The sequence below is a fragment of the Neodiprion lecontei genome, chromosome 2, assembly GCF_021901455.1.
Source record: "Neodiprion lecontei isolate iyNeoLeco1 chromosome 2, iyNeoLeco1.1, whole genome shotgun sequence".
NCBI lineage: Eukaryota > Metazoa > Arthropoda > Insecta > Hymenoptera > Diprionidae > Neodiprion > Neodiprion lecontei.
The window spans coordinates 37,657,338-37,684,239 of NC_060261.1; the positions used below are offsets into that span (position 1 = coordinate 37,657,338).

Genomic DNA, 26,902 nt, shown 5'->3' on the forward strand with positions numbered 1-26,902 from the left:
AGCTTCTCGTTCACGATACCCGACCTACATTAAGTTATTGCTTCAGCCCAGCTCAGAAGGGAGACCGGTGACGCTTTTATTTATAACTGTCTCTCGGAAGGAGTCTTCGCCCTGATATTAAACCCGCACCTTCGTACTTCGCAAGTCTCTTGATGTTGGGCAGCCAACTTTCAACGCGTTACGGATCGTCTGAAAAATAATCTTGCCTCATCATCGGTCGTTGTTTACCGCGTATCGAGTGAAGGGGCGAAAAGGACGATGTTGAAGTTAGTAACGTTAACGTATCGGTAGGTTGGAAAAAATAAGAATTACCATTTCGCACTTTTAGAATACCTGAAGAAATGGTTGATGCTGTATAAACGGTTTGCTGAATTTCAGGTAATCCTAAAGCTGCAAAATAACGATTTTTTCTAAAGATGCATCGTTACAATAATGTTACAAAATTCGGCGTGATCGAAAGTGTGGACGGATTTTCAACGAAGCAATCCAATCTTTATCTCACCGGGTACCGAAGCGTTACGAAGATGTAAAATATGTATATACCATAAGGTCTTCCCGCCCGCCGTTAGATCCGCGAGATTTGCTTTAATCTCTGTGTAGTTGCAGGATTTGAGAAAGCTATAATCAAGCAAAACGAAAGGGATTATACCGCTGGCAGCTCTTTAACTGAAAAGTACATCTTTGATCTTCCCCAGCGTCAGAGCTGCGGGAGTTCGTCTCGGATATGTCGCGTTGGCAAAGCTCCGGCCGAGTCACTCACTCTCCCCAAAGTTGTTGACGCGCTCGAACGTGTAACTCGGCGTAAGCCTCGAGGGCAACTAATATCGAACTAAAAAATTCCACCCCCTCGCAAGCCGTGACGTCACCGACGACGTTCTCCGCTCCGGAACCACGTTTACACGGTGCAAGAAAAATTCCCCCCTATCGCATTTGTTTTCCCCGAGATCCAACCGTCCTGGAAGCTGGCTACCAGTGACGTCACTACCCCGATCTCGATGTCGTCGGATTTACTCTTGTTATTATCATTCCCTCTCACCCCAGCTCCGCGTCGTACGCTCTTTCATTTTCGGCGGCTCAACGCGCGAGATGCTCACTCCCAGCGGGGGTGAAGTGTTTTCGTATTAACGTCACGGCTATATTCAGAAGCCATGCATATCTAACTTGTATATAACGGTTCTCACGGCGAGGCACGGAATGGGCTAGCTGTACGCGCATTGGTTCGTTGTCGCTAATGTGACGAGAGACCGTCGTCTTGAGCCGCAGCGGATGTTCCACCCTTTTTTAACGCGGCTTAATTAACATATTGTTTGGAAAACGATAATACTGTGACGTCCGTTTACTCACCGTATGCTCCTTGTGATGCTGCCCGAGTAATGAATGCGAATGAACTCGTTGCTGGTTGTCGCGATGTGGAAGTAGGACTGTTTCTCGTTTACGAAAAACGTGTCCGGTACCCAGATGTTTTTTATGAACTCCGAACCGACGCTCAACGTCTCGACTTCCTCCCATTTGCTGAACGCTAGTCGTGGATCTTTCCAGAATTGCCGGAAGTAAAAATCCAGCGTAAAGTCCTACATGACGCGGGGGAAAGAAAATGCGAGACGTTAGACATGTTTGAAACAACGTCGTTACGCTTATTTTTTTTTTCTTTTCTTTTCACACTTTCATACTGGGATGATACGCCAAGATGGTTATATCGATGATTCGATGAAAGAAAATATTTGCAAGGTGGAAGCAATGAAAAAGCAGCTCTCTACACGCTACGATTGACGTAATATAACCACCTTGAGCTGCGGTAGTCATCACACAAATCAACGTATGCATGTCTTCTAAAATCATGATTCTATCAAATGATTTAAAGATTCGGATAAACATGGGCAGGCAAATAAGATTCACGCTAGGAAAACGAAAACTGAACAATGCGAAAAATCGAACAAAACACAAAGTGGATGAGACGTAGATGAAAAAATATCGCACGTACGTGATAATAAGCAAAACGTCGCCAGATGATGAAAACCTATGAATAAAGCAATGAAGTGTGGAAACAAAGCTAATTATGGTGAGTCATCGATGTCATCATCCGCACTCGGGCAAACCGGTGTCTTTGGTTTTTCGATTCTCTGATCGAAAAAAACGCAATTCTGATCTTCCCGTATTTCCGGAGGCAGTTCTGTTCGTCACGTCATGAAAACAGACTCGAAGAGATAGGTCCGAGAAATCTGTGACTTAAGGGAGGTCTCTACTTCGTTGGGCCAACAAATGTTTGATTTCTTATCCATATTTTATGCTAAAAATATTGATTGTAGAATGTTGGTATGTGGTATGGTTACTGAGACCTAGATGAGCAAACGTTATGAAATTTGGCAGGCACGAGTACAACAAACGTCTTGATTAGCTCATATTCAATCGTTTTTATTTTATGAACAAAAAAGTGTAACAATTTTAGGCCAAAAACTAAACTCACCCCTTTGATTGCCGACAAGTTTTCTATTTTTTAATATTTCTTTTTCATTCTCATTCAACTATTGAAGACGTTGGTTGTACACGTGCCTGCCAAATTTCATAACGATTGCTCGTCTAGGGCGAATACGTGGCTCCACCCACTCCCAGTACCATGTTTTGGCAACGTTCAAAAAATCCTACCACGTTTGATAAATACCGCATAGTAAACATACCAAATATCAAAATTCCATATTTAATATTTGTTGCATAAAAAATTGTGTAAAAAATCGAACATTTTCCCACCCAACAAAGTAGAAACCTCCTTCAATTAATTAACACCGCAGCTTTTCGCTGAAATAAATACCGCATGGCGAAATAAAATTATACCTCTGAAAACGAGCCTGTCCGTAGAACACACACGAGAACGAAGATGGCAGCCGTTGCGCTTGCTTTTAGCAGCCAGTAACGAAAGGGCGCGAGGTTCGAGGGTGCGGATATGGCGTGGGCCAGCAAGTCGAGTGGCGGCGCCCTTTACGCCGCTGCATCATCGTCTTAGGGCAAAGTGGCGGTAAGAGTTAACGTCGCGGGCTCGTAAGTCTGGCACTTGGATAGCTTTAGTTGGCTATTTGGAAGGCGGGCAGGTGCATACACGTGTGGAAATGCATGAGTGACGTTACACGTGTAGGCAGGCATACCGGTACGTCACACGTACACAGAGGCGGCGGAAAGGGCCGCCGCAGAGTTTCAACCTGCAGGTGCTTCAAGTGCCGGTTGTGTGTGGGTGGCGTTCCCTCCCTTTTCGCCCTCCTCTAAGTACATATAACATGACGTACCGCCTGGTATAACCGCGAGAAATTCTACGCCACGTATAATTTAACTAAACGATCAGCGCGCCTTTAATCCCCATGATACTAATTTTAACGGACACCTTTATCGCTACTTCGCATCGTTTTAGGGCCAGTTAATCTTCCGCTTCTCTCTGTCTCTCTCTCTCTCACACACTCTCCTCTCTCTGTCTCCCTGTGTCTGTGTGTGTGTGTGTTTCCTGCACTCCGTTTTTCCGCTTCCATTTGCGCGTCGTTACGGGTTCTTTTCTAGTCGTGCAATCAATGGGGAATACATAATTGTCAGAGCAACGGATCATCGAATTCGCGTTCACGTCTGCTGGGCCCACCGTGTATACATGGATGCGAACGATGTGGTCAATCGGAGTGGTTGAAGCGGTGGATTATCGTTACGCGAATTGGAAACAAGGCCTCGTGCGTGATTGTCGATGAAAGCTTCGCGTTTTGTACGAAGATTTATCTTTATCTGTAACGATTATCGTTACGACTGCCATCAACGCGATGTATACAAGGATCGATCAGGCTTGCGGTATCTTCGATAACTCCGTGCGTTCGCCCCAGAGCTTATGCGAAAAATCAAAGACTCGTTGGGTCTGATCGAGCGTTAAAATTTGGAGATACGAAATAATTGAATAATGAAAAATAAAAAGGAAAACATAACGTGTCGACGAAATGGTGAGCGAAGCGAGTCAACGTTCAAAATTATATTGAGGTGGTGTTGTGATCGACGATGACGTCGGGCCTCGAAGCGTCTATTCGGGGAGAGACGCGAACGTAGGCGAAGACTTAGGGAGAGGAATGGAGGAAAACTGGTGAGAAACAGCGGGGACGTTACGTTGGTAGTATCCTACCGAGATGGGGTATACAGTGTGAATTCCCAGGGTTAGTTACAAGGTGCTACATTATACATGAGCATGCCAAGCCGTGCACTCGTGCACTTTTCACCGTCGTTGCAAACCAACCATTCGATGCATTTATGGTATATATATACATGTAACCAGTGCGCAACACACTATGCTTTCCCGCATGCTTTCCACTCCCGGCCTTATTTTTCACGTATAAACATCAGCGAGGAAACGTAAAATCATTGCATTCAGATAATTTTTTTGTTCAAACTACTCAAGGAGTTTGTTGATTTTTTTTATTCAATCATCATCGACATTTCGGACAAAATTTTATGCAAATTTCAAAGCAGATTGATACAATGTGTACTGTATGTCCTTGCACTTGCGACGTATACCGTTTTGGAAACCTTGTACTGCCGAGCAAATATTCCTGACGGAAATAAAATGCTTGACCGCAATTTAACGTCCGTCGGGAATTAACTGGGCAGGATAATCGGAGGTGTTGCCTAATTTTGAGTCGCGATGATCCTGTCATAGGCGGCTAATTTACAACGAGCCAGGGAAACGGCGGGGTCTTTACTCTTTGGCAACTTTTTTGGTCTGGGATTGTAGGTACAAGGGGAATCGTTCTCCTACCCCTCTAAGCGAAGCTTTTAGGCTCAAGTTAAAGCTCATCGCTCAAAACGTGGCCAGAGGCAAACAGCGCGATATACATATATATAATATATTTTTTACGTTTTATTTCACAGCCTTCTACATTGAACGCGAGCTCTCTGCTGCATATAGTCAGTCAAAGTCATTCAACTATTTCTCTCTTCTACAAATCTATGTCCGCTTTCAGCGGCAAATCTCTTCTATAGATGCAATATATTACATATTAGGTATTTACATGTATGTATTTATGTAAGCCGATCGTTACACAGAATCGGATGCGTTTATAAATTTTCACTTACTTCGTCCCTGGGTAGTTTTGCACACGTCCGTTATTCCTGCTTTTTTACGCCAAGTCAAAAGGTGGATGTAGAAAAGTGTGATAATTAGACGCAGGCTTGACAAGACTTTTCTATTCCCCCTCTCAAGCCGGGAAAGACAAAGGAAGGTACAAATTCGCAAAACCTTGAGCTCAGTAATTTGCATCTTTGCGACCTTTTGCGGTGCAGTCACTTTGTGCGTAAGCGAGCCAAAACTGGAGCGTAATAACGCGTTACCCATCCCTGAAAAGTTCTTTCCAGCTTCCTCGTGAAAGAAACCCTTTCTACTGAAATTCAAGCTTATATCCTTTCTTTCCCGTGAGCTTTGCGCGTCGATGAAGTTTTACGGAGCTTGGAACTCGGATTATTTTTGCTAAAGTTTCTGTCCTTTTTCTTTAGATTTGTTTTTGACAAATAAGAGGAGGGTCCTCGCCATTCGAAAATAAGAAAACTCGAGGAAAATTCGTATACGTGAAATATACCATTGCAAATTTCTCGGTAAAGCATTCGAGCATGGCCTTCAAGGCGGCGCGTCATAGGGTCCGACTAATTATTATCGGCTCAGCGGTACCATTTCATCTTCGTCGTCGTTTGCTGTATCTCCGACTCTTTTATCCACGCCGTGACGAAAGGCTCCGGTAATGAAATAAGAATCTTCTCGAACGCGGCTGCAGGATAAAGGGGATTTCTTTTGCGCCTTTGTACATTTCACACCGTTTGACATTTTTATACCTGTACATTTAATTTTCTCTCTCCGTCAAAGAAGCAGCAGCACCGTCAGCGGCATCGAGTCTTGTCTTGTTTTGTCCTGCTTCCTCTGAACTAGATACGGGATAGTATATTCTCCGCAAATTCACCCGCGGGCGGATGAGTTCGTACTTCTTGGTATTCTGTTTTTGCTACAAAGAAGTAAGAACGGTTCTTTTTCATCACTCTTCTCATCATTCCGTGCCACTGGAGTATAATTCGTCTCCGTGCGGACAATCGACGCGGCGCATCTGCGTAAAGACTCGCAGGTTCCAGCTGCAGTTCCTCGAGGACTACTCAACGAGGATCTCTCGACTTCCGGCCGGGGGAATGCCGCTGCAGGACGTCGTAGCTCCGCCGTTGGATGGCCAGGACTGCGCGAGCTCTGCGAATGATGGGTGGACACGGTAAACTCTTGATATCTACATTTCGGAGCGGGTCGGTACTGTTTCAAGTGGTACATTGGCGGGAGCTGGTTGCCGAGGACACGTCCGGGTGATAACTCTTCCGGATGTTGTCGGGCGGTTTTGGGGCCGCGGTCTAGGGTCCGACTGGGAATCCGCTGGCCTGCTTGGCGCCAATCCAGGCGCAGTGCGGCCGCCCGCCTTGTCTTACCCGGTTGGAAGTCTGCGCGAATTCGAGGTTCGCCACACCGAGACATAAAATTTCCCGCTTTACCGCCCGTTATCGCCGTCTTACGCCAGCGGATAAGACCCACTTATTCGAGTCTCGAGACTCTCCATAGATTCTGTGAATAAAACCGAACCTGCACCCTCGAACTCGCCGGGGCGGGAAACGGAAGTCTGAGGCTGCCGGGGAGGGAAAAGAATGGAGAGGATTCCGGAATGACCGGAACGACTGGAATTACCGGAACGTACGCATTTCTCATCGATCCTCTTTCTCGACTCCGACTCTCCGAGACTCGCGAGGCCAGCTCGCCGTTCTTCTACGTGACGTCGGCTCTGATCTCGCGAACTCTGCGGAGGCGTATGAAAGACGCGAAAAAACGAGCAAAGAAAAACGGGACGCGGAAAAGGGCAGGAATACAGAAACGTTTGTCCGAAGCGCCGAATGTCCGCACCTCGAGGTACGAACGTTCATGGATGAGAAGAGAGTAAAGGACGAAGATGGGGTTGTGGAATACGAGGTGAAGGGTCCTGGAGGACACGGGCCAAGTGGGGGGCTAGCGAAGGGAAAGCGAGCGAGCGAGGGGGGCGCGGTGGCGTCAACGCAACCTGTCCGTTTGTAAATACGCGAAACGCTACGATGACGAGGAGAGGAAAAGGCCCGGGGGAAAAGGGAGAGTGAAGTGTACTCGGGCGGAGGAACGACGCGGGGATGACGAGGGGTTCCGGGAGGTGAGGAAAAGAGAAAGAGATTATGAGAGGCGGCGGGGCGGAGATCGATGCCGAGCGTGGTTGCACGCCAGGCGGAGCTCTTCGGAATTCCGGCTCCTGGATTCTGCCATAGACACTTTTAACCACGGACTAGCTTGCGACGGATCCTGGGTCCTGGAGGAGCACGCGAGGAGCAGGATGCGTCTCACTTCAAGACGGTTGAACGCCGTCCGACAATGACACGCGCGGTTCTCTTCGTTCGTGGCTGCACCGTCACTGCTCAACTGCAGTGCGCGACTCTTCCACTTTTCACTTTTATTTTTCACTCCCCACTCGTAAGGTAAGTCTGCCAGTTATTGACATGGTCAGACTCAATTATTGACCCTTTTATTTTCAAAAATTATAAATTGACGACACTAATAAATTCTGAATTTCTCGATGACTGAAACCAATTGCTAGGTGGTCAGACAATACAAAATTAGTTTTTGGTTATTTTAGAACCACAGATCCAACGGCTAGAACTGAAAACGGCCAGTAACTGGTACACTTACCTTGTTCCAATTCTGCAGTTATACGAAGAAAAGGTAAATCCTTCGTTGACGCGCTTATTCGAAATCGGAAATCATTAGATACGTGGATCCATCACACCGGCAATGAGCCGATCAGGCGTGTAGTGTTCGGGAATCATCCGAGCGTGGGTGAAGGCAAAGGATTCTGTGTATGGGCGTGGTTCGGTACCTACTCGGTGGGACCTAAATTCGATCGACCTGAAAGCCTTGCAGCCCCAGGTTATCATTGTAGGGTGCACGAAGGCTCCTTTGGCACATTCTCGCAGCACGTTTCCGTAATTGATTTCCAAATGTGCCAGCTCTGGCAAGTTTCTCGAGTTCCCGCTTTCTCCTTTGCACTGTTGCACCTCACTTTCGTTATGTTTAAATTTTTATTAAGCTCGTTCATATTTCATCGCGTCTTAAAATCTTATGTTTCTAATGACTGAAGGGCAGTGATACACTTTAATGCTTACACGTACGTTTCTTAAACGGCGGACAAATATCTCAGCGTTGAACGTGTAACAAACATATTGCAAAGGTTTTTGGTAATCGGAAAAAAGTGTAAGTAATGATTACAATTTAAGATCGAAATCGTTCACCGTCTTATCGGTGAATCTATACCTTGGATGACTATAACGTGTGAATGAAAGTATACGGGAGGCACATTGCAGGCAAATTTCAGGCACGTAAAGCACATCAGGCAGAAGCAGGCAGGCATTCAAAGGTCTACGTATACACATATGGGTAGCGTTCGTGAAAAATATACTGAAAGCCGACACGACGAGTCGTCTTTGGATTGACTCGGTTTGGCTCTGATATGTGACCGCTTTAACCCTCGGCAAGAGAAAACTCGAAAGAAAGAAACAGAGGAAACCATCGAGGATAATGAACTTGATCATGATAAGAGAAGTAGCATGTTACGCAGGTGGTGAAGTGAGCAGAAATAGCGGAGGTATCAATTTATTCCGGCGAGCTTTTGTGCCGCGTATATACTTCGTATAATAAAGATGGAAGAGGGGGCAGCGCCGCAAACACAGCGCTTTACCCGCGTCAATTCAGAGCTCGACTCGTTATACAAACACTTAGGTGTCATTCCATACAAGCACACAGATGACGCGGCAGCGACCTGAAGCGCACTGCACACACTGACAATGATAGATTTATTTTGACATCGCATCGCTGTACGAGATACTTTGGAGTCGTTTGACCCGTGCTCGAAGGGCACGCACTTTTATCAGTATGTCATTTTTTTCATCATTTCGGAAAGGGAGCGGAGAGATTTCGCCGCCGGGGATTCCACGGCCAACTACGCCAGGCTGAAATATCCAAAGAAGGTGAAAAAGAAAGTTTTCAGAGGCATTCGTTTCAAAAATTCACCGTTCCCGTTAAAAATCGTACTTGGCGCTCGTCAAATGTTGGGATTATTTTCACCTGTTTCCTCTCGTCGGCGAGGCAAAAAAATACTTGGCAATTCCGAGCGAGGAAAGAATCGGCCATGCGGATCAAGTTTTGGACTGCAAACGTCTATGATCCGCAATCTTTACGACGGATGTAGAAGCGAAGAAGCTGGTTTCGTTGGCCGAGGAGCGTTGCGGTCGGGATTCGATTCGATGCGAGGAATAAAATCGGGACGAGGAACGACGGCTTGATTTGACAAGACCGATTCTGAGGTTGGGGTGGTTTGGGTGAATTCGCGAGTCACGTCCCAGGTGACAGTGTCGACTTGATTTGGTTTCCGCACAGGGCTCAACACCTGGGGTCCAGTCTTATACATTCAGTTCCAAACTTGAAAGTTGGAACGCGAGACCAATTTATGACTCGATCACCGAAACATTCACCTGCAAAGTCGAGCTCGAAAATTCTGCGATCGAATTCGACAGGTAAAAACGAATCGAAAAAATTTTTAAAAAATCAAACGAGTTCTGTTCTGCCGCCAATTTCTTTTCACCGAGGATTGCATTTCTTATCCATCGAGTATCATTTCATCGCGAGATATTAACTAACCCTCGGTGAAAAAGTTTCCCAACATACGAACATTTACGCCGATGAAATTTCACGTTTGCTTCGTCTTGAAGCTGAATGTACAAAACGGAACGATTATTATATGTTCAAGTACTACAGAAATATGATATAATACACAATGTTTTGTTTTTATATATATATATATATATATATATATATATACACATACCATCTCGGATATGTATGTATATATTTCGAAAAAAAGTATACATATATATATATGTATATACCCACGCAAATTTACGTGGGTGTATACATGTATGTACAAATATGTATATACGTGTCTTGTTGTAATATACAATATTTTTTGGCCTGCAAAGCCCGGCCCGTCATCTTCGTCTGCGCGAACCGAACTTTTCAACGTTTCTCTGTGAGAACCGACACATTGTTAAATCGGTGATAGATCAGGTCTGACGATAGGATAAACCTTTTTCATTTTCCATCTCTTTTGTCGAATGCGTCGAATCACGGCAGGGCCGAACTCAGCGGGTGGGGCCATGCAACGGAACATCGCAATCTTTAAACGAATCAATCATAACGAGGTGTCAAGGTCTTGCGGACTGCGGAACGTATCAAGGTTCCCTTGTAACAGTTCAGCCAACCAAACAGCTGTGACGAGCTATAAAAAAAAACGAAAAAACAGTCAGTAGGCCACCAGTGTTTTCTGCCAACATACACGGAGAGATATTTAATCCTCAGGGCGACCAGGCCTCACCGAGTCGAAGAAGGTGATTCGTCCTCGTCGTCGCGTCCCGCTCCTTGTACGTCACGTAAGATCGTAAGGTATACCTACCTACCCGCAAGCTTGCCGAGTCGATACTGTACAAGATGCGCTCGATTCGAAAGCTCGGGCGAAAGTATCATCGCGGAAAGCGGGAGCTGGGAATAATTTGCACTCCGTCGTGAAATATGGACCGCGATACTTCCTCGACCTTGGTGCGGCCTGATCGCTGATGTGAAGACGTGAGGAGTGATGCGAGGCTGGTCGCGTTGGTGATTGGGAAACGGGGGGCTGATTGGTCGTGATAAAGGGCTCGGGGGTTGTCGGAGTGATCGGAGCGAGTGAGGAGCCTGAGAGTATAAGGTTGCGAAATTCTCTGAGCACCCGATGACAGACGACAAATGTCAAGAAGGACTACATGAATAAAAGAGTAGAGAGAACGGAAGGGGAAGGCTGGGGGCTGAAACGAGTTTTGAAAAAGCGTGCCGCGTGACTTGAACTTTACATTATATATGTATACTCGGCTGGCGCCGGCACTGGGAACACGGCATATACGTATGTATATATATATACAGCTGTGTATGCATACGTATAGATATTACAGGAAGCGAGAAATCCGCCACGTCAAGTACCGCGATTAAATCTCTCGAGGAAAACGCAGCCGCCCCGGTCTCTTCCTTATTCTTACGGGTGGCTGTTTTCGATTCGTGCAACCCTCGGCACAGACGGAGGAGGAGTTATATCAATGAAATAATACCGAGCCGAATTTATTCAACGAAACGGGGTCGCAGCGGCGAAGAAGGCCTCTTCCAGCATCCGCGGGGATGGCGACTTAGGAGGACTTGTCGGTGGGTTGGGAGGGGGCGACGAACGGTCGATCGTCGGGGCGCGGTTGAATGAGTTTGATGGGCTATCCGGTGACGTACCGGAGGGTGACGTGCAGGACGGAACGGGAGAAGTCGCGTGGATGCTTGAGAGGTTAGCGAAAAGGAATGAGAGACAGAGACAGAGAGAGATAGAGAAGAAGGGGGTCACGCGCGTGGGCTCGAAGCAGAGGGATCGCGCTAAATTCACAGGGGATCGCCGAATGCTGGACAAGAGACGTTCGTACGCTTACCCTCCTCCGTACCGCGGATGTTCCGGATGATCAGATCGATCATTTATTTACCCCGTCTCTGATACGCGCCGTGTCCCGAAGCGCGTTCGCGATAAAGGTTTGTCGACTAAAGAGCCGGTTCCTGGTATATTACTCGAGGCGAGATGTATGTGCGACGAGCGTTTGTCCCCCGTTTGATATTTCTCGCGTTAGGTATAGTGTGGAGCAATAAACGAACGGAATGTTGGGCAGATATTAGTCGTGGTGTTTTGGACGGTCTGGTGGGGAGGGGGGAGAAAATTGAGATATATACAGGCAGGCAGCCATACTGAAAGACAGAGAAGAGAGAGAAAGAGAGAAAGAGAGAGAGAGAGAGAGAGAGAGAGAGAGATTGAGGGTGAGAAGTATAAGAGAGATATCGACAGAGAAGAGGAAAGTTGTAAAGACCGGATGAGGACGAGGAGAATTGGATAGAACGGTGAAGAAATAGGGCGGGGGGATCGTAAACAGAGAGGTAGAGAGAGACAGATGAAGAAAAAGAGATACATATATGTGTATATATATATGGAGAGAGAGAGAGAGAGAGAGAGAGAGAGAGAGAGAGAGAGTGAGCTTTATGAAGTGAGATTCGTGAGATAGGCACTGTACCATCAACACTTCGGACACGGAGCTGATGCTGAGGACATACATGGTGACGCCGACCTCCACGGGCGGACCTGTAATCAACAAAACCAACCGACTTTGTCGTTCTGATTCTCGACTACGTATCATTATTCCCAACGTTATAATGCGGGTCCCTTGCCTCTGTCGCTGATAGCCATCGCCATGCGTCGTGAGAAGCGTGACGTACGTGCCACTTTGACGCTCTTTGATTGTGAGTAAAAAATGTTCTATATTGTATGCAAAAGACACCTCGACAAAAAACAAAAGTTTATTCGTCGATTCATTCGGATGAAAATACGACACTTGGAGTGAGTTGGCGAGGGAAAAGAGAGAGCGATAAAAGAAAAGTGGGGGTGGGGGGTGAGAAAAAAGAAGAAACAGGTGTCAGAAAAAATATTCCGAATGAAAAGAAATTCGCGCGCGGTTCACTCGCTGACACAGCTGACAGAGACAAAGTTACTTTAACGCCGAAGAAAGCTCACACCCTGCACGGAACCAAATCAACAGGACTCGTTGTCTTCGTTGCTTTCCAAGCTGGAAAAACCACATTTTGATCAGAGCCACGCGTCAAGTGACGTTGCCTTAGGACCGATCAATTTGGCAGCGGCGAAACGGCGCTGCACTTAAAAAATTTCATTTTTTTTTCTATCGCATCGTATCTATTTCTTTCTTTTCAATTCTTTGGCTTTTCGTCTTTCCCTATATGCATACACTAATATTCATCGTGATCCAATTTTTTTTTTTATTTTTTCCCGTTCAAAACGTACGATGGTTAGAGGGTCGTTGCATTCACATCGTGTGTTCGTATATTATCGTGAAGGAAAAAAATTGCAATCAGAAATACGGTCAAATTATCAGTGATGGCAGCGGGCAGCCCATCTCTGCAGCCGCGGCATAGCAGCTAGCGTCTAATGGGATGTATATTATATGTAATATATATGTGTGTGTATAAATAATATATATAGTACGAGTGTGATGTATGTAATATGTATGTTTAAATGTATGCTACGTACGATTCACGGGTGACGTGATCAGGACATTCAAGGCGCTAATCAACTTCTCACTCACACACACACACACGCCGCTCGTAACCACACGCGCGATTTTTACCGACTAAGTTTCTCATTTCACCGCAGACAATAAAAAAATATTGCATCAGGTATTGATATAATACGCGTAACTAGATGTGTCACCGAATTGTCGGAAAAATTTTTGTGGGCCGCGCGTGTGATTCGAGCTCAAAAAATCAAGCTCGTATTAGTTTTTCGATCGTAACAGAAAATGTTGGGAGAATAAGAAAATGTCAAATCAAAACCGGCATCGATAAGTATGATGCGTTATACAGTCGTTATTCTGGGCATTGTATAATTGACAAAAACGAAAAAAGAAGATACCATTCTCAAATCACCGTACGGGTAATTATTCTATACGTGCATGTATATATATATTATATATATTCACGTACTTCCAAAACCGTACGAACGATATGTATTCCTCTTTTTTTTTTTTGATTGTGCGGAAAAAGTCTTCCACTCGAATAATAAGTATATGATATGTATAAGATGCACGTATGTATGAGGTATTCAATTTTAATTCTTAATAGGTTTTGTGTGAGTCAGTATATGAAGTAAATGCATGCGGTGGCTAAGCCACATAAGGGCCTTCTAGCGCTCTAAGGACGCACCACAAACAAGACAACCTTAATCGGGGATGATCCGTATTTCGTGGGAGTCTGGATCTCGAAGGGGATCTCGACCCCCGACGCGAGCGGCGAGCGTGTCATTGTATCAACGATATCGCGATCTCTCCTGGATTTTTACTTGGTATATTCGAACGTCGCTGCGGTACACGCGATCAGACGATTGCTTAAAAACGAGAGCTTTTTTTGTCAGCAAAAAAAAGTGGATTCCGCCACTTCAAAACTTCCTTGCATCATGTCGTGACGACGCGACTTCGACAATCAAATTGCATAGTTCGTACCGATACGTGATAAGTACCAAAAAATATAAGGCGACCAAACTGGTGGATCCAAATTTTTCATACAACACCCAGGAGGGTTCGCGAGTTGATACGTTGAGCAAGGATTTTCATACGCGGCGGACGAGGATCAAGTCAAGATTTCACGGGGCAATCGATACGCATGAGTTAGATGGATTGCACTTCGTTTTACTGCCTTGTCGAATACGGTGAGGGGAAGGACAGCGAATTCCACCCCATCCAGCTGCTGCAGGATGCTTGAAAATTCTTCGGTACTCTGGGTACAAACCCAAAGTGTGACTTTACATATGTGAGAAACAATACTGCACGTAACGCGTAAGAACGGCGACGTCGCATGCAACCCAAATAACGCATGCATGTAGGTATATACTTATTTGTTAGCGCGTCGCGCATCAATATGGCAGCGTTGATTCCTCCGCAGCTCTGTATGAAAATACCTACGGATACGCTGGGTATACATATATACTTATGCATATACATATGTATATATGTATATATATATATATATATGTGTGTGTGTGTACATACACAGACGTAGGGCTGGTGTGTGAGAGATTAGCGATAGTTATATTGTTTAACGAACACTAAATGGTTGCTTGGTTTCAATGGATTCAATGACAAATAATAAGTGTGATTATTACTGATAATACTGATTGGGTGAATTGACTTGATAAGTCCTAAGTAGTACCATTTTCACTTCGGATAGCGAGCTGATGCTCAAGACGTACATGGTCACGCCAACTTCGACGGGAGGACCTGAAATTAAGGTTTGGTAACTGAGACGGCCGATTCGGCCGATGGCGGTAACATTCTATCTATAATTGTGAATTTGCAAGTATATTTATGGTGATAAGTTGATATTGGCTGTATGAGGGATTTCGGGTACGGGTTTCAGTCCGTTACACAATGTGCTGAAAATATGTTAGAATAATACGTACATTCATTTTCTTAAAACATAACGCGTCTAACTAACCCTGTGGATTACCTAGGTCGAAACTTTCCCCGTACACACAATTTAGACGTGTGTTGTACACATTTGTGAGAACAATTATTCTTTCTTCTTCAATTGGAATTAATCACGAAGTCGGCATCAGTCGAAATAAGGTGCAGATATCAACAGTGCAAAATGGTAACCCGACGATCTCTTTTCCGCCTCAATATCTGACATCTACAACCGCGTTCGCAGCGATTCGCGTTCATAATTCTGGACAGGCAAAACGGGCTCGCAATTTTCATTTTGCTCCCATTTTTAATCGAGCTATTCTCGACCGTCGGAAGAACTAGCGACGGGTGCTCAGAGCTCGAGCTGACAATCATTCGAGACTCGATCCCTGTTCGTCTTCATTAGGCACTCACAAGTGTCACTTCTAACCGCGTGGCAGGCGCGACGAACGACGAACTAACCCCATAAACCACGATTCGCTGCTGCAACACGCCCTGTGAGTAATATTTCTTTATCTCCGTTTCAGGACGGCTCGATTTCGCGCTGACGAACGCTTCGCGGGGGACTCGTAATTTCTACTACCAGCCTCACCGTCGTCCGCAAGGTAAGGAACAACAGACATCTATCAAATCAACGTCACTAGACGCCCCGTGTGAATTCAAGATGCACGCGTTCCGTTCTCGCTTCGCAGACCACGCGCAGTCCAACCGCATGTCCCAGTACCATTATTCACTGGACAGCACAATAAATGCAAACACTCTTTGATCAGATTTTCCCTATTTCTTGAATTGTCGAAGACTAGCATGGATATCGCCGATTAGTGAACCATTGGGCGTAGTTGTTGCTCGGACGTTTGTGTCTTCAATGCCTGCAGTACATGGCTCGAAAGTCAATCTCGTGGACATTGTTCGAAGTCGTATGTGTCGGTGGAATTGGACGGAATTGTCGCGCTGCAAGCCACAATGGCAACAATTGCTGCGTGATAAAGGGTCTGTTGTTACATTTTACGCAGAGTAGGTACTATACGTGTTGTTACACCGTGTTGCTGCTGTACGCGGCACGTGAATCGCTATTAAAGCTAACGAATACGCTGTACAAGCATTTCGGAGTTGTCTGTTTTTTCTTTTTCATCTTTTTTTTACATCTTGTTTACAGCCTTGTCCAAATTGTTGAGTCCGGTAACGATTGCAATTCACATAGAAACTTGTGATTCCGGGAATATGTCAAGCGCCGGTTTGTTCGTTGAAATGTTTGTTTAAAACACGTTTATATGCATAGTTTTTAATTAGATGGAGTATCTTTGCGCTCGTTCGCCGAGGAGTCGATCGATACCAAAGCGCGATACTCCACACACACAGCGACTACTCTATTCGGATAGGTGTATAAAAAATTAAAATCAACCCGCGGCCGGTCCGCGTCGTAATCGTCGCGAAAGTTTACGCGCCAGTTGAGTTTTATACACGCGCGCCGAGGGATAAAAGTCTGCAACGGAATAGTTAACGGCTCTGTTATTGACGGATTAAGTGAGGGGAACCCTGGGGAACGACGTACAATTGTAATTGAATCATTCACGTCTCGGCAGACAAGTAAGCTTACGCGATACGAACGTGAGCAGCACCCGCCACTCGTCCAACGATCCCCGGCGTCTTATCCACCTACCCATACTTAACGTCTCGCAAGGGAGAAACGGTTCGGAGCGAGTCCGATCTCGAAGCCTTAAGGCCGGTTTACAGCCTTCGCGAATGGAATGCTCAGAGCAATCGTAACACCGGCTCAGGAACGATTCGGGGGAGAGAAACGTTTCCACTCGTCCTTGTCGCCGGTACCGTTTCGGTCCGTTGTAAACATGCGCTCTTCGTGCCCAACGAATTAAGGGCCCCGGAATATCTCCGACGAATCTTAATCGCGCCCATTTTAGCCGGACGTTTCCGGCCCTCGAACGAGGCGGTGAACAACTCCCGACACATTTCGCCCTGAAGAAGATCTTCGGGTCTTCGATTCGTCGCGCGCGGGATTCTGGAATCCGGCTGCCCGGCATCGGGATCGTTCGAAAGAACGGGACGGGTTTGGGTTCGGGTTCCGGGTTCGCGCCTCGCGGGAGTCGAAGCCACGCCGAAGCGTCAGGGGCGTCGGGACCATGGATGCTGTTAACGGTGGGTAACCCGTGGCAACCCGTAGCAACCCGCGCCAACATTGATCCGAGCTCACCCGAACTTCAGCCCCGCCCTGCACGACGCGTACCGAAAATTTGCCTTCCGTGACGCTACCTACGAAAACATAGCCGACCCGACAGGACTCTGCGATGTCAACCGGATGCCCCCCTCCCATGCCTCTCCAGCGCAGTCATAGCCAAGTGCTCACCCACCGAAGCTAGAATTCAAAAACTCTGCATAATCCCGGAGTAAACACGATCGCTGTTGGTTCAGAGACGATTTTTTATAATCGTATCAAGACCAGGCTTCACGGCAGGAAAAATCACGAAACTTGTCACAGTCATCGTACACGTTAGGTTTATTTTTAGTACCACTAGCGTCGCTGGTGTTCCTTTTGCACCGAAGTGTCACTGGTTGCAGGGATGCCCAAGATCGACTGACCGATGATCTTGCAACGTGATTCGAGGAAAGTTTTCACTGCCGCTTTGTACTCTCTCCACTGTCTTCGGTGCATACGGAACATCAGTGCCACCTTATTTCAGGCAGCTATTTGTTTAGTAGGAGTTCGGTCTCCGAGTATGTCCCGGGATAAATTTGAGTGCGGTAATTTATTCGACTGGTACAAGTTTTTATTATTATTTTTTTTCCCTTTCGAGATTCGCGGATGTGTAACAGAGTTAAGAATAGACCTGATCACTCGAAAAGGTTCGTCTTTTAGTCCCTCGTATGTTGATATAAAATTCTATTCGTGCGGTTTACAGGCGAGTTGTCCGATGAATTCTAACGCGTTATCGTGTGTTATCTTGATGGCTATGAAAGCGCTGGCTACAGTCTCTTTTCCCGGGAGACAAAGGATACCGTTCGGAGATACCCGTATTTCTGACTTGCTCCTAATATTTATGACAGTCAATCTGTATACTTCATTCAATTGAATTACGTATCCCTTGCGCAGTATCGTCTACGGTCGTGAATGCAGAATGATCAACAACCTTTGACGTGTGCAAATTCTCATCACCGGTGAAAATATCCATAATTATTAATTGCACTTTACTTAAATGACAAGCAATTAAGATCCATCGCTGGTATACTATACGGTATAAGGTAATTTATTAGATCTGGCTAGCCATACCCGAATACAATGCAAGGACTAGCCTCAGACACTGCCTGAAATTAATAAAATGCGGGCAAAGTTTATAAGAGGCGAATGGAAGACGAGTCGAAGTTGCTACATATTCTCGTCTCGTACCGTTCTGCGTAGTTTTGTACCCATAGAAATGATAAAAGTTGAGGATGGGACAGAATCACGAGTGTGCTGGCCAGTCGGAAGGTCGAAAGCAGGCATCTGAGGCTGCAGTGACGTCACGTGGCGCGAGGCAAAAACGGATCGAAGGCACCGGAGATTCGCGGAGGTCATTCCCTGGATTCGCGAACCCCTGCAGACCAGAGCGGTCGTCCCAAAGTCGCGCTCTCGCTTTGTTTTAAGAATCTATTCGGCTATTGCTAGCTTAGCCATCATCCACCGCATAGGGGAATAGTTAGTAGATGTTCGGTTAATCGATTGTGCGGATTTCTTAGCGAGCCGTACTTGCCGAGGTGCATTTGAGCAGGACTACTTGCAAGATTGCGATGCTGCAGTCTTTGAAAGCGTTCGCGAACCGCGGAGAGATTCTCCTCGATTTTGTATGTGTTTTGCACTTTAACGAGACAATTAGTGGGCGAACCGCAAATGCTTTCAAACCGCGATGGGATTCCGGTCTACGCCCTGCCGCATAGTGTAACTCCTCGACTCTTTCGGTGGTAATTCGATCTTAAAGCTAGCGAAACCTGTTCCATCGCAAATTGACTTCCTTCCTTCCTACCGCGAGGGTGAAAACTATCAATGACGTCCATTTAACGATACGCCTAAAAGCACCCCGCGGTTGTTCAAGGGGATATCCAAACTGTTCGATTTGAAATGAGAGATCTTGAAATTTTGGGTTGGAAAAATAGGTGCCCGATGTGTTCATCTTAACAGTAATTTTGATAAATAAAAAATCGTCACCCTACCAGAGGGTCGATAATCGTGCCGACATCTTATGCGATGATCGGAATCTCGAATCAATAGGTCAAACGGTTTCCGAGTAATCATAGTCAATTGGCTGTAAATAAAAAATATCGACCCTCGATAGTTATATTTCTCATCGAACATCGGGCATCCCCTTACAAATTAGAAGAAAATGGAGCAACTAAACTCCGCGAGGCAAGAAGTCGTTCGTTTACGGCCGACTCGTTACTTCCTGGTTTGTTCTTTAGTTTCTTCTCTACATTCCGACGCGTGGTCCAAGTTAAATTGGTCAGCGATGGCTGGCCGCCTCGAAGGCTCGAACGCAGTTACGGGGCGGTATAAAACGGGACGTTTTTTCTCCCCTCTCGGAGATTTTCCTCCTCGCTCGAGGAAAGCAACGAATCGATGGAGAGGGCGAGGGTCCGCGACGCGGAGGATTTTGAGCAGACAGGTTGGCGCCTCCTAATGAAACGGATCCACCTTACGGTCTATTAGGGTATGGTTAATTACCCCGAGAACGGCGATGCCTCGCGTATCTCTCGTTCTACTCGGAGGCACCGCGTCCGGGCCCCGAGGCAGCCGCGAATGAAATTAGCAAGATGATAGGGTGTGTACGGGGCGTCGGGGTGCGGGTGGCAGTGCCGGGTGGGGAGGCTGCAAGTGGCGGAAGCGTTGACTTACCTCCGTAGTTCGGCCTTACTCTTTTGTCGTAATTGACCGAGAAGGAGTCAAGGATCTTCGAGATGTTAACCGCGCTGACGCCCTGCGAACCCTCGTGTCTCCTGGAAAGAAAACAAATTCAATCTTTAAGCCTTGCTCTCCGCCGAAGCGGGTATAAGGTACGTAGACGCATGCATATATGCATGCACCTATACGCACAATCGAGATCCCGGAGATTTATCGAGTCATAAATCTGCGACAGCGCCGAAACACCCCGAAAGCGGCACGGACTATACGTCTCTTAAATTCTTCGCGAAAGATTAAACGGCGACACTCTGCATGCATCTCCCATCTCGTATACCCTTTTCCCAAAACTACCTAACCATTCGTTCCGTCTGGAGATTACCGGCCATTATGTAACGAGGCATTGCAAAATGCAGAGATACGGCTTTGTTATCGGTAACAAATTTGTAACCATTGAGATTTCATCGTGGAATACAATGACTGCGTGTAGAAAGAAGAGCATTGATCGTGCTGAGGATTATTCGACCGTAATCATTTAAATGCGCATCTCTTTCTTATTGCTATCGGCAAAATTGCTATTAACAATCTAAACATTTGTAACAACTTGTTCGTCGTGCGGATTGTACCTACGATGTACGCGTTCCTGTACAGATCGATTATCGGGAATTTTCACGACGGGAGTAAACGTGGAAACGCTTTGCTTCGGTTGATCAAAACATGCGAATCGTAAATTGAATTGCCATCGTATACCAACAGCGTCTATCGGCTCCGAGTATAATTCGCTTAAGAGGATATAGAGCAAACTCACCCTGGCTGGTGGAAAAAATGATCAAGCTATGCGGCGGTTAGAGCGTTCTGCTATCGAGTAGAACGAACGGAAAAAGAGCAAACGGCGTTATAAAAAAATGATCATTCTTTGAAAGATACAAGACCAAAGTTTTACGCGTCAAAATTTCTCCTCTTCATCATTTCCATCCTCAGGTCAGTATTGTGGGTATTTAAAGTGGCGGTGTACTTATCGACGAACATCAGCTGGACAAGCGGAAGTCGACGTGCTTTCGATGCCTGTTTCTCCGTGCAAATAGCGTATCTAGTCAGGTGGCAGGCAAGCAGAGGCCCCGCGGATTCCGGCCTAACTGTTGATTCCAAGGTTCCGAGGCAATTACCGATCGAAACTGAAGGGCGGTGGGCTGGGGTGATGAAGGGGAAGGGGAGGGGGATGAATCTTATTAGTGTACCAATCGATTAGGGAGCCGAAGCCGGTGGGATGCTGGTGTATGCTCGGGGGTGCCGAGATGGAAACCATTCTTCCGCTATCTTCATCGGTTGTTAGAGAACCAATTATCTACAGCTAATACCTTGCCTTCAGAGTGGAAAATCATCTTTTCCTTCTTATCGCCCCGCGTTTCTAACCGGGGGCAAGAAACTTTAAGCTCGGCTTGGCTGCAGCTAGCCCCAGAACGAGGAACTGCAATTCCGACAAATAAACACACCACACCTTAGCGCAGCATCTGTATTTCCTGTTTTATAGCGGAAAAAGGTTGCGTCGTATGTCAACCGTCTGCAGAGAAACACCATTGGTTCTCTCCCAGACGGTGGTCGGCAATACCGCAGAGTGGGAATAAAAACAAGGGAAATCTTTTAGCCGAGGCTCGAAACCTCCGCCCCTCGCGACTGTTGCAGGCAGCTAGGTTACGGATGTTGGAGAAAATAACTGTCCGATTTTTCCCACGCGCCAAATGGCAGGCCTCGAGTTATAATAACGACGATGCCGGAGAGTATGGGAGTAAATCATCGGATGACTGAGCGACTTGACTGACAGAGTCACTTTGACGGAGACAAACGATTTGATAATGCGTTCTGAAGACGCCACGACGCGGAGAACTCCAGTCGGCTCTTTGAGCTTGAGCCCCTGCAGTGTTCTGCGGCTTCTCAAAAGATGGATGGATTTTTAAGCAGAAGGAAAGGAAAGAAAAAAAAAAGAAAAAAAAAAACTTTGTTGATTCTAACTTGGCACAAACGAAACTTTTTATCTCGTAATATATATAGGTATATATATATATATATATATATATATATATATATTATATCTACGTGCAGGGAGGTTCATCTCGCTTCTGAGCTGCCGCCGCCGCCACCCCTTGCAACGTACCAAAGAGCCGCGGGTGGAAATGATCTCTTCGCCGACATTCTTCTCCCGGTGATCATATTTTATATTCCGAATGAGTTATACATTTTCATAGCCCGCGAAAGAGTGCAGCTCGGGCTGACGTAAAGGTCGATGCGAGGACTGGATGTATGCACGTATGTGTGCATCGTTTATTTTCACAATTTCATTGAACGATATAAGTGAATACATACGCGACACAGGTATTCAGAAGCGTGAATAATTAAGGCCACTCGTATCGGTTATTAATATTCTTTGCAGTCGGGATCGTAATCGCGTTTTCCATCATCAAAGTTGGTTGTAATACGTAGGTAGCAGCTTTCTCAGTAAAACTTGGTAAATCCCCTTAAGCCGTCTTCGGCAAGCATTAAATTGACGTGGGTGGGGTTCGGGTGTATTCAGGGGGTGTCGGGGCCGCGGGAGGAGAGGCAATATTTTCATTCTGATTCCCGGCGTCTAATAATAAACTTTTTTTTTTTTTTTTGTTTGTTTACTTTTATTAATTTACTCAAAGCCATGCCTCGGCTGTATTACAGGGTCTTTTTTCCGCGATAAGGAAGAACGGAACGGAAAAAAAAAAAAAAAAAAAACTACACAAACACCTCCGCAGCTGTTCCCGTTCCGCTTTCCTCGGCGTGCGGTGGGTTGGTTCAGCGATTCGCAAATATACCCGATTGGCGAAAGGCCACGGGCTTTCCCTCGTTGACATTTCCGCCCGAATGCCGCCGAATATCGCCGTGTAATTTTCCTTCGCTTGTCTCCTTCGCGCCTTCAGTTCGCTTCATCTCGGTCTCGCCTCGCCTCGCCTCGCGCTTTGTTGACCAAGAAATGTCAACCGAGAGGCTTTCCCCTCATCGAGAAGGGTGCAGATATCTACTCGCGCAGATGATCCAACGGGTCGGGATATATTTTGTATCGCGGCATCGAACGGGGACTCGGACGGTTTAATGATGTAATTTTTCATTTCTGAATTCCATTTTTCTCTCGCCGACTATTCAACCCTAGCGTAAACGCGCGGCGTCTCGATTCAAGCACAAACCGACGGCCTCCGCGATAAAACAACTTGGAAAAACTCTGTAGGCTGCGGATGATAAATGCCAATCGATGCCAATTTGCCAATAAGGAAATGATGTATCGCACTTGTGCGTCCTTACGATAGATTCATATGCCGTTGTACCCTTTCAAGTTTCTTTTTAGAGCGTTTTAAAAGAGAATCTTTTTTATTCCCGATGTTTTAACGTGATATAGTTTAGGTAAATACATACATTTTATACAAAAAACGACCAGAAAGTGAAATGCATCTGGATTACCGAGCCCCGCTCCCGGGAATCCATCTCAACTTATATTTCAAATATATCGACGAAAGCATTAAATTCGACGAGACGAGCTAAGCTGGCCGGCTTACGTTACGATGGAAAACGATATTTCTCCGCAGGGGTGGTTCGCTAGTTGGTTGCTGCAAGAAAGTCTTTGCGTACAATTAGCCCGAGAAGTCTAGCTGCGTACACGATACGCGAATAATAAAAACCGGAGGTGAAGCTCGAGTGCGATATCACACAGACAGCTGAATTCCCTTTCGACGATATTAACCCGTCAAGTTCTCCAAGGTCTCCTCGAATTACCACGCGATAACTCTTGATTGAAGTTAACAACGCCGCGCCGTGTCGTCTGCGAGGAGAGGAGAGCAGCCGAGCCGTGCGGCAGCTGCTGCTGGGGGTCCGAGATAAGGACAATGACGACGAAGTGTAGGGCGACCAGCGAAACGCCATGAATTTCAACTTGCCGAATTTGGAAGTGCTCTTGACCTTTCACCCCTTCGTCGCGCAATCTCCAGACGGAGTTTTCCCGGCGCCCCTTTCCCTTTCCCTTTTTCCCCCTTTCCCCTTTTCCCCTTTTCACCTTTCGACTCCCCCTCGGCTCCTCGTCCACTTTTCTGCCTCGGACTTGCGTTTATTTTTCCTCCCGGGTACTTCTCTGCCCACTCAAGGTACTCACTCCCGCGGCACTGCCTCGCGGAGTAAGTTTGCTACTCGAGAACTTTTGATTCGAATTGTGATTTGATTGGGTCCTCGGATCCACCGGAATACGTATCTGCTGCCAAGCTGCGGGTCGAAATGCTATTTATTCTTCACTTTCACGTCACCCAGCTACGCGGACAAAAACTCATAACTTTTCTCTCCGGTGAAAATATTTTTTCCCCGATCGAACCGTTTCCGTCGCAACCTCCTCGACGCGAAACGACATCTAACGATATCCCCCGCGGTTAAGAGGGTGCTGGAAATCCTCCAACTTTCTTGTCGCAATTATATTACGATATTATCGAAACGAGGGCTTCGCGTGAAGGGAACCTTTCATTCCGGACGGTAAAAATACACCCCCGACTAAGGTCGAGCGGTGAGGAGAAACAGAACGAAATCGAATATCGCCTCGTTTAGGCGGGGGTTTCAGACAAGTGCAGCACTTAAGGGTAAATGTTGTCGTGTACTTTACTGCTTTACAACCTCCCGGCTCTAGTGGTGTAGGGAATAATTTTAAACAGCAGCCGCACGGCTCTTGCTCAATTGGATTGCGATACTAAACTTTTCAGATCTCGTAAACAGTGCAATCATTTCTAATGCTACAACGCGACTCCGAAAAAAGAACATCGTGTAATGAAAATTCAGCTGAAACAATGGCCGTAGGCCACCGACACCGAATCCGCAAATGTCGATGCTCTATCGCGTCCCGTCTGGGGCCGAATCTACGCTCAGGTCTTTCCCCTCGAATTTCTACACGAGCGAGTGTAAACAGAGTGAGTTACAATTTGTACGGGTGTTCGTATGTTGAGAAAAAATTCCAGTTGTCCTTTCAAAGCAGCAGTTTTTGACTATTTTCACTTTTTATCATAATTGAAAAACATCGCCCGGGGTAGAAAGTGAAAATGAGTTTCGTAGATGGAACAAAAAACATCCAATATGTTCCGCTATTCTTGTTACGTACGGTCACTCGTATTCCACTTCATTACCGTTGTGGAAATAATTTGGTGGTGGTGCAACGTTGACAGGTTAATTAATTGAGAATATGTAACCGGCTAACCAAATAAATTATTCTTCGAATTACCAGAAAACGTATAATTGAGAATTACAATCACACTGGATAATTAGGTACTTGCACCACTGTTTCGTGAATAACGTACCAACGATATGCAACAAAAATCTACCGTCATTCGGAATTATTCATAACGAATAGGGCAAAGGAAGAAAAGAGCATCGGCGAGGAGGCGGACGGCGAGGGGTCGGGGGTGGCTGGCTGCTCCCGTGATTTACGCTAATTCCACATCGGGTGGCGGGGGTCGTAAATTTGTAAACGGCCCTTCCGGTCACCGGAAGAGAGGCCAGCGCCATTCTGCGCACGGATGTACGATGCTCTGGATATTTTACGAAGCCGTTCCCCCGCTCGGGTTCTCCACCAGTTACCGGGGTGAGACGAGGAGGCACCTGCGGAGCGGAGGTTACGGTGGCTGGCCGACGGCCAATCGGCGTAATCCGGAGCTCGGTTGTCCTTCGTTTGGGCCTCGGGACTTCCGGCCTATCGCTAAAACAGCTTTGCGAACGTCTGGGAATCGCGGGGGAAGAAACCAGATGTGCGGATCAGTTGGAGGCCCGACCGCAAGGAATTGTTCTCTCAAAATTTACAGCTCTCGTTACAGATTCAAGTTGGAATGAAGAGTGATTATAATCCCCGAGATCACCCCGCGATCGGGGTGGACGGGGGCTCGATTCATCCCGTATCAATTGCCCGCCGATTTTCTTCCTCCCGGAAAATCATTTGCAAATCCTTCAGCTGGTTCGGGCCGATGTTTTATTTATACCCTCGACCCTCGACCCTTCATCCCCGGCCCTTTTCAGTCCTGGCACGCACCTACGTGCTCCAATCCTTTTTCCCCTCGGGAGCTGCTACGGCTGTCTGTTTCGTCGTAGTCGTTCCTCTATCTCTCTCCCGCCCCTGCCTCGATTCAACCCCGCGACGTCCGAGAGACAAAGAGTTCTCGGGCTAGAGAAAAGTTGACACGGTCGAGTGCTTTTCGCTGACGGTATCCCGCGACCTATCTATCGGGGATTTAGGTTTGGCTTTAAGACTCTTCTACCTATCCCCGAAATAAGAGTCTCGCGCCTGAGTTAGTGCGCAAATATCCGAGCGGGGGGATTTTCCCTCTCCCTTCTTTGTTTTACTCTTTATTCCCTAAAGGGGGTAACTAACCCTAATATTTACTGAATAAATACCTCTTTTCAGACCGTTGAATTATACCCTCAAGTTGCCCATAAAAGATTCGTCTTAATCTCTTTGAGTTCTTGCAATATCTGATATTCATTGTCAACGTGGGAATTCGTTGTCTTTGGGGTGTTTTTTTCTTCTTTTTCTCACATCGGCTAACACTAGAGCTACCGCGGTAAAATGTAACATGAAGTAGATAAAACAAAAATAATATTTATTACATCACCTACTCCTTTGGTTATCGTTGTGAAATTCATCGCATCATGGCGGGGAAAAAATGTTACGTAAAATAAAGATCTCACATTGAAATTGTACAACCAGTAATTCTGACTGTTCCGGTAGCTCTAGTGTTAAATTTACTGGAACAGAAATTACGTATCTTTCCGCAAATGAACGTCATTCAACGTTCGACTCTTTGA

The 26,902-nt window shown here is 46.3% G+C and overlaps 1 protein-coding gene across 7 annotated transcripts in view; it reads right to left on the reverse strand.

Annotated features, from left to right (window-relative positions):
• Nucleotides 1–26,902, reverse strand: part of LOC107216469 (gamma-aminobutyric acid receptor subunit beta) — an 84,947-nt gene that overhangs the window by 29,583 nt on the left and 28,462 nt on the right. For 4 of the 7 annotated variants that reach the window (XM_046730564.1, XM_015653665.2, XM_046730561.1 and 1 more), the window contains exons 2-4: nucleotides 20,060–20,160; nucleotides 14,927–14,994; nucleotides 1,345–1,571 (exon numbers count right to left, since the gene is read on the reverse strand). In XM_046730564.1, coding sequence (XP_046586520.1) covers nucleotides 1,345–1,571; nucleotides 14,927–14,994; nucleotides 20,060–20,160 — 396 coding nt within the window. Of the gene's footprint in view, nucleotides 1–1,344; nucleotides 1,572–12,225; nucleotides 12,294–14,926; nucleotides 14,995–20,059; nucleotides 20,161–26,902 lie in introns of all 7 variants that reach the window. The other 3 variants (XM_046730565.1, XM_046730563.1, XM_046730562.1) reach the window with 1 other exon arrangement.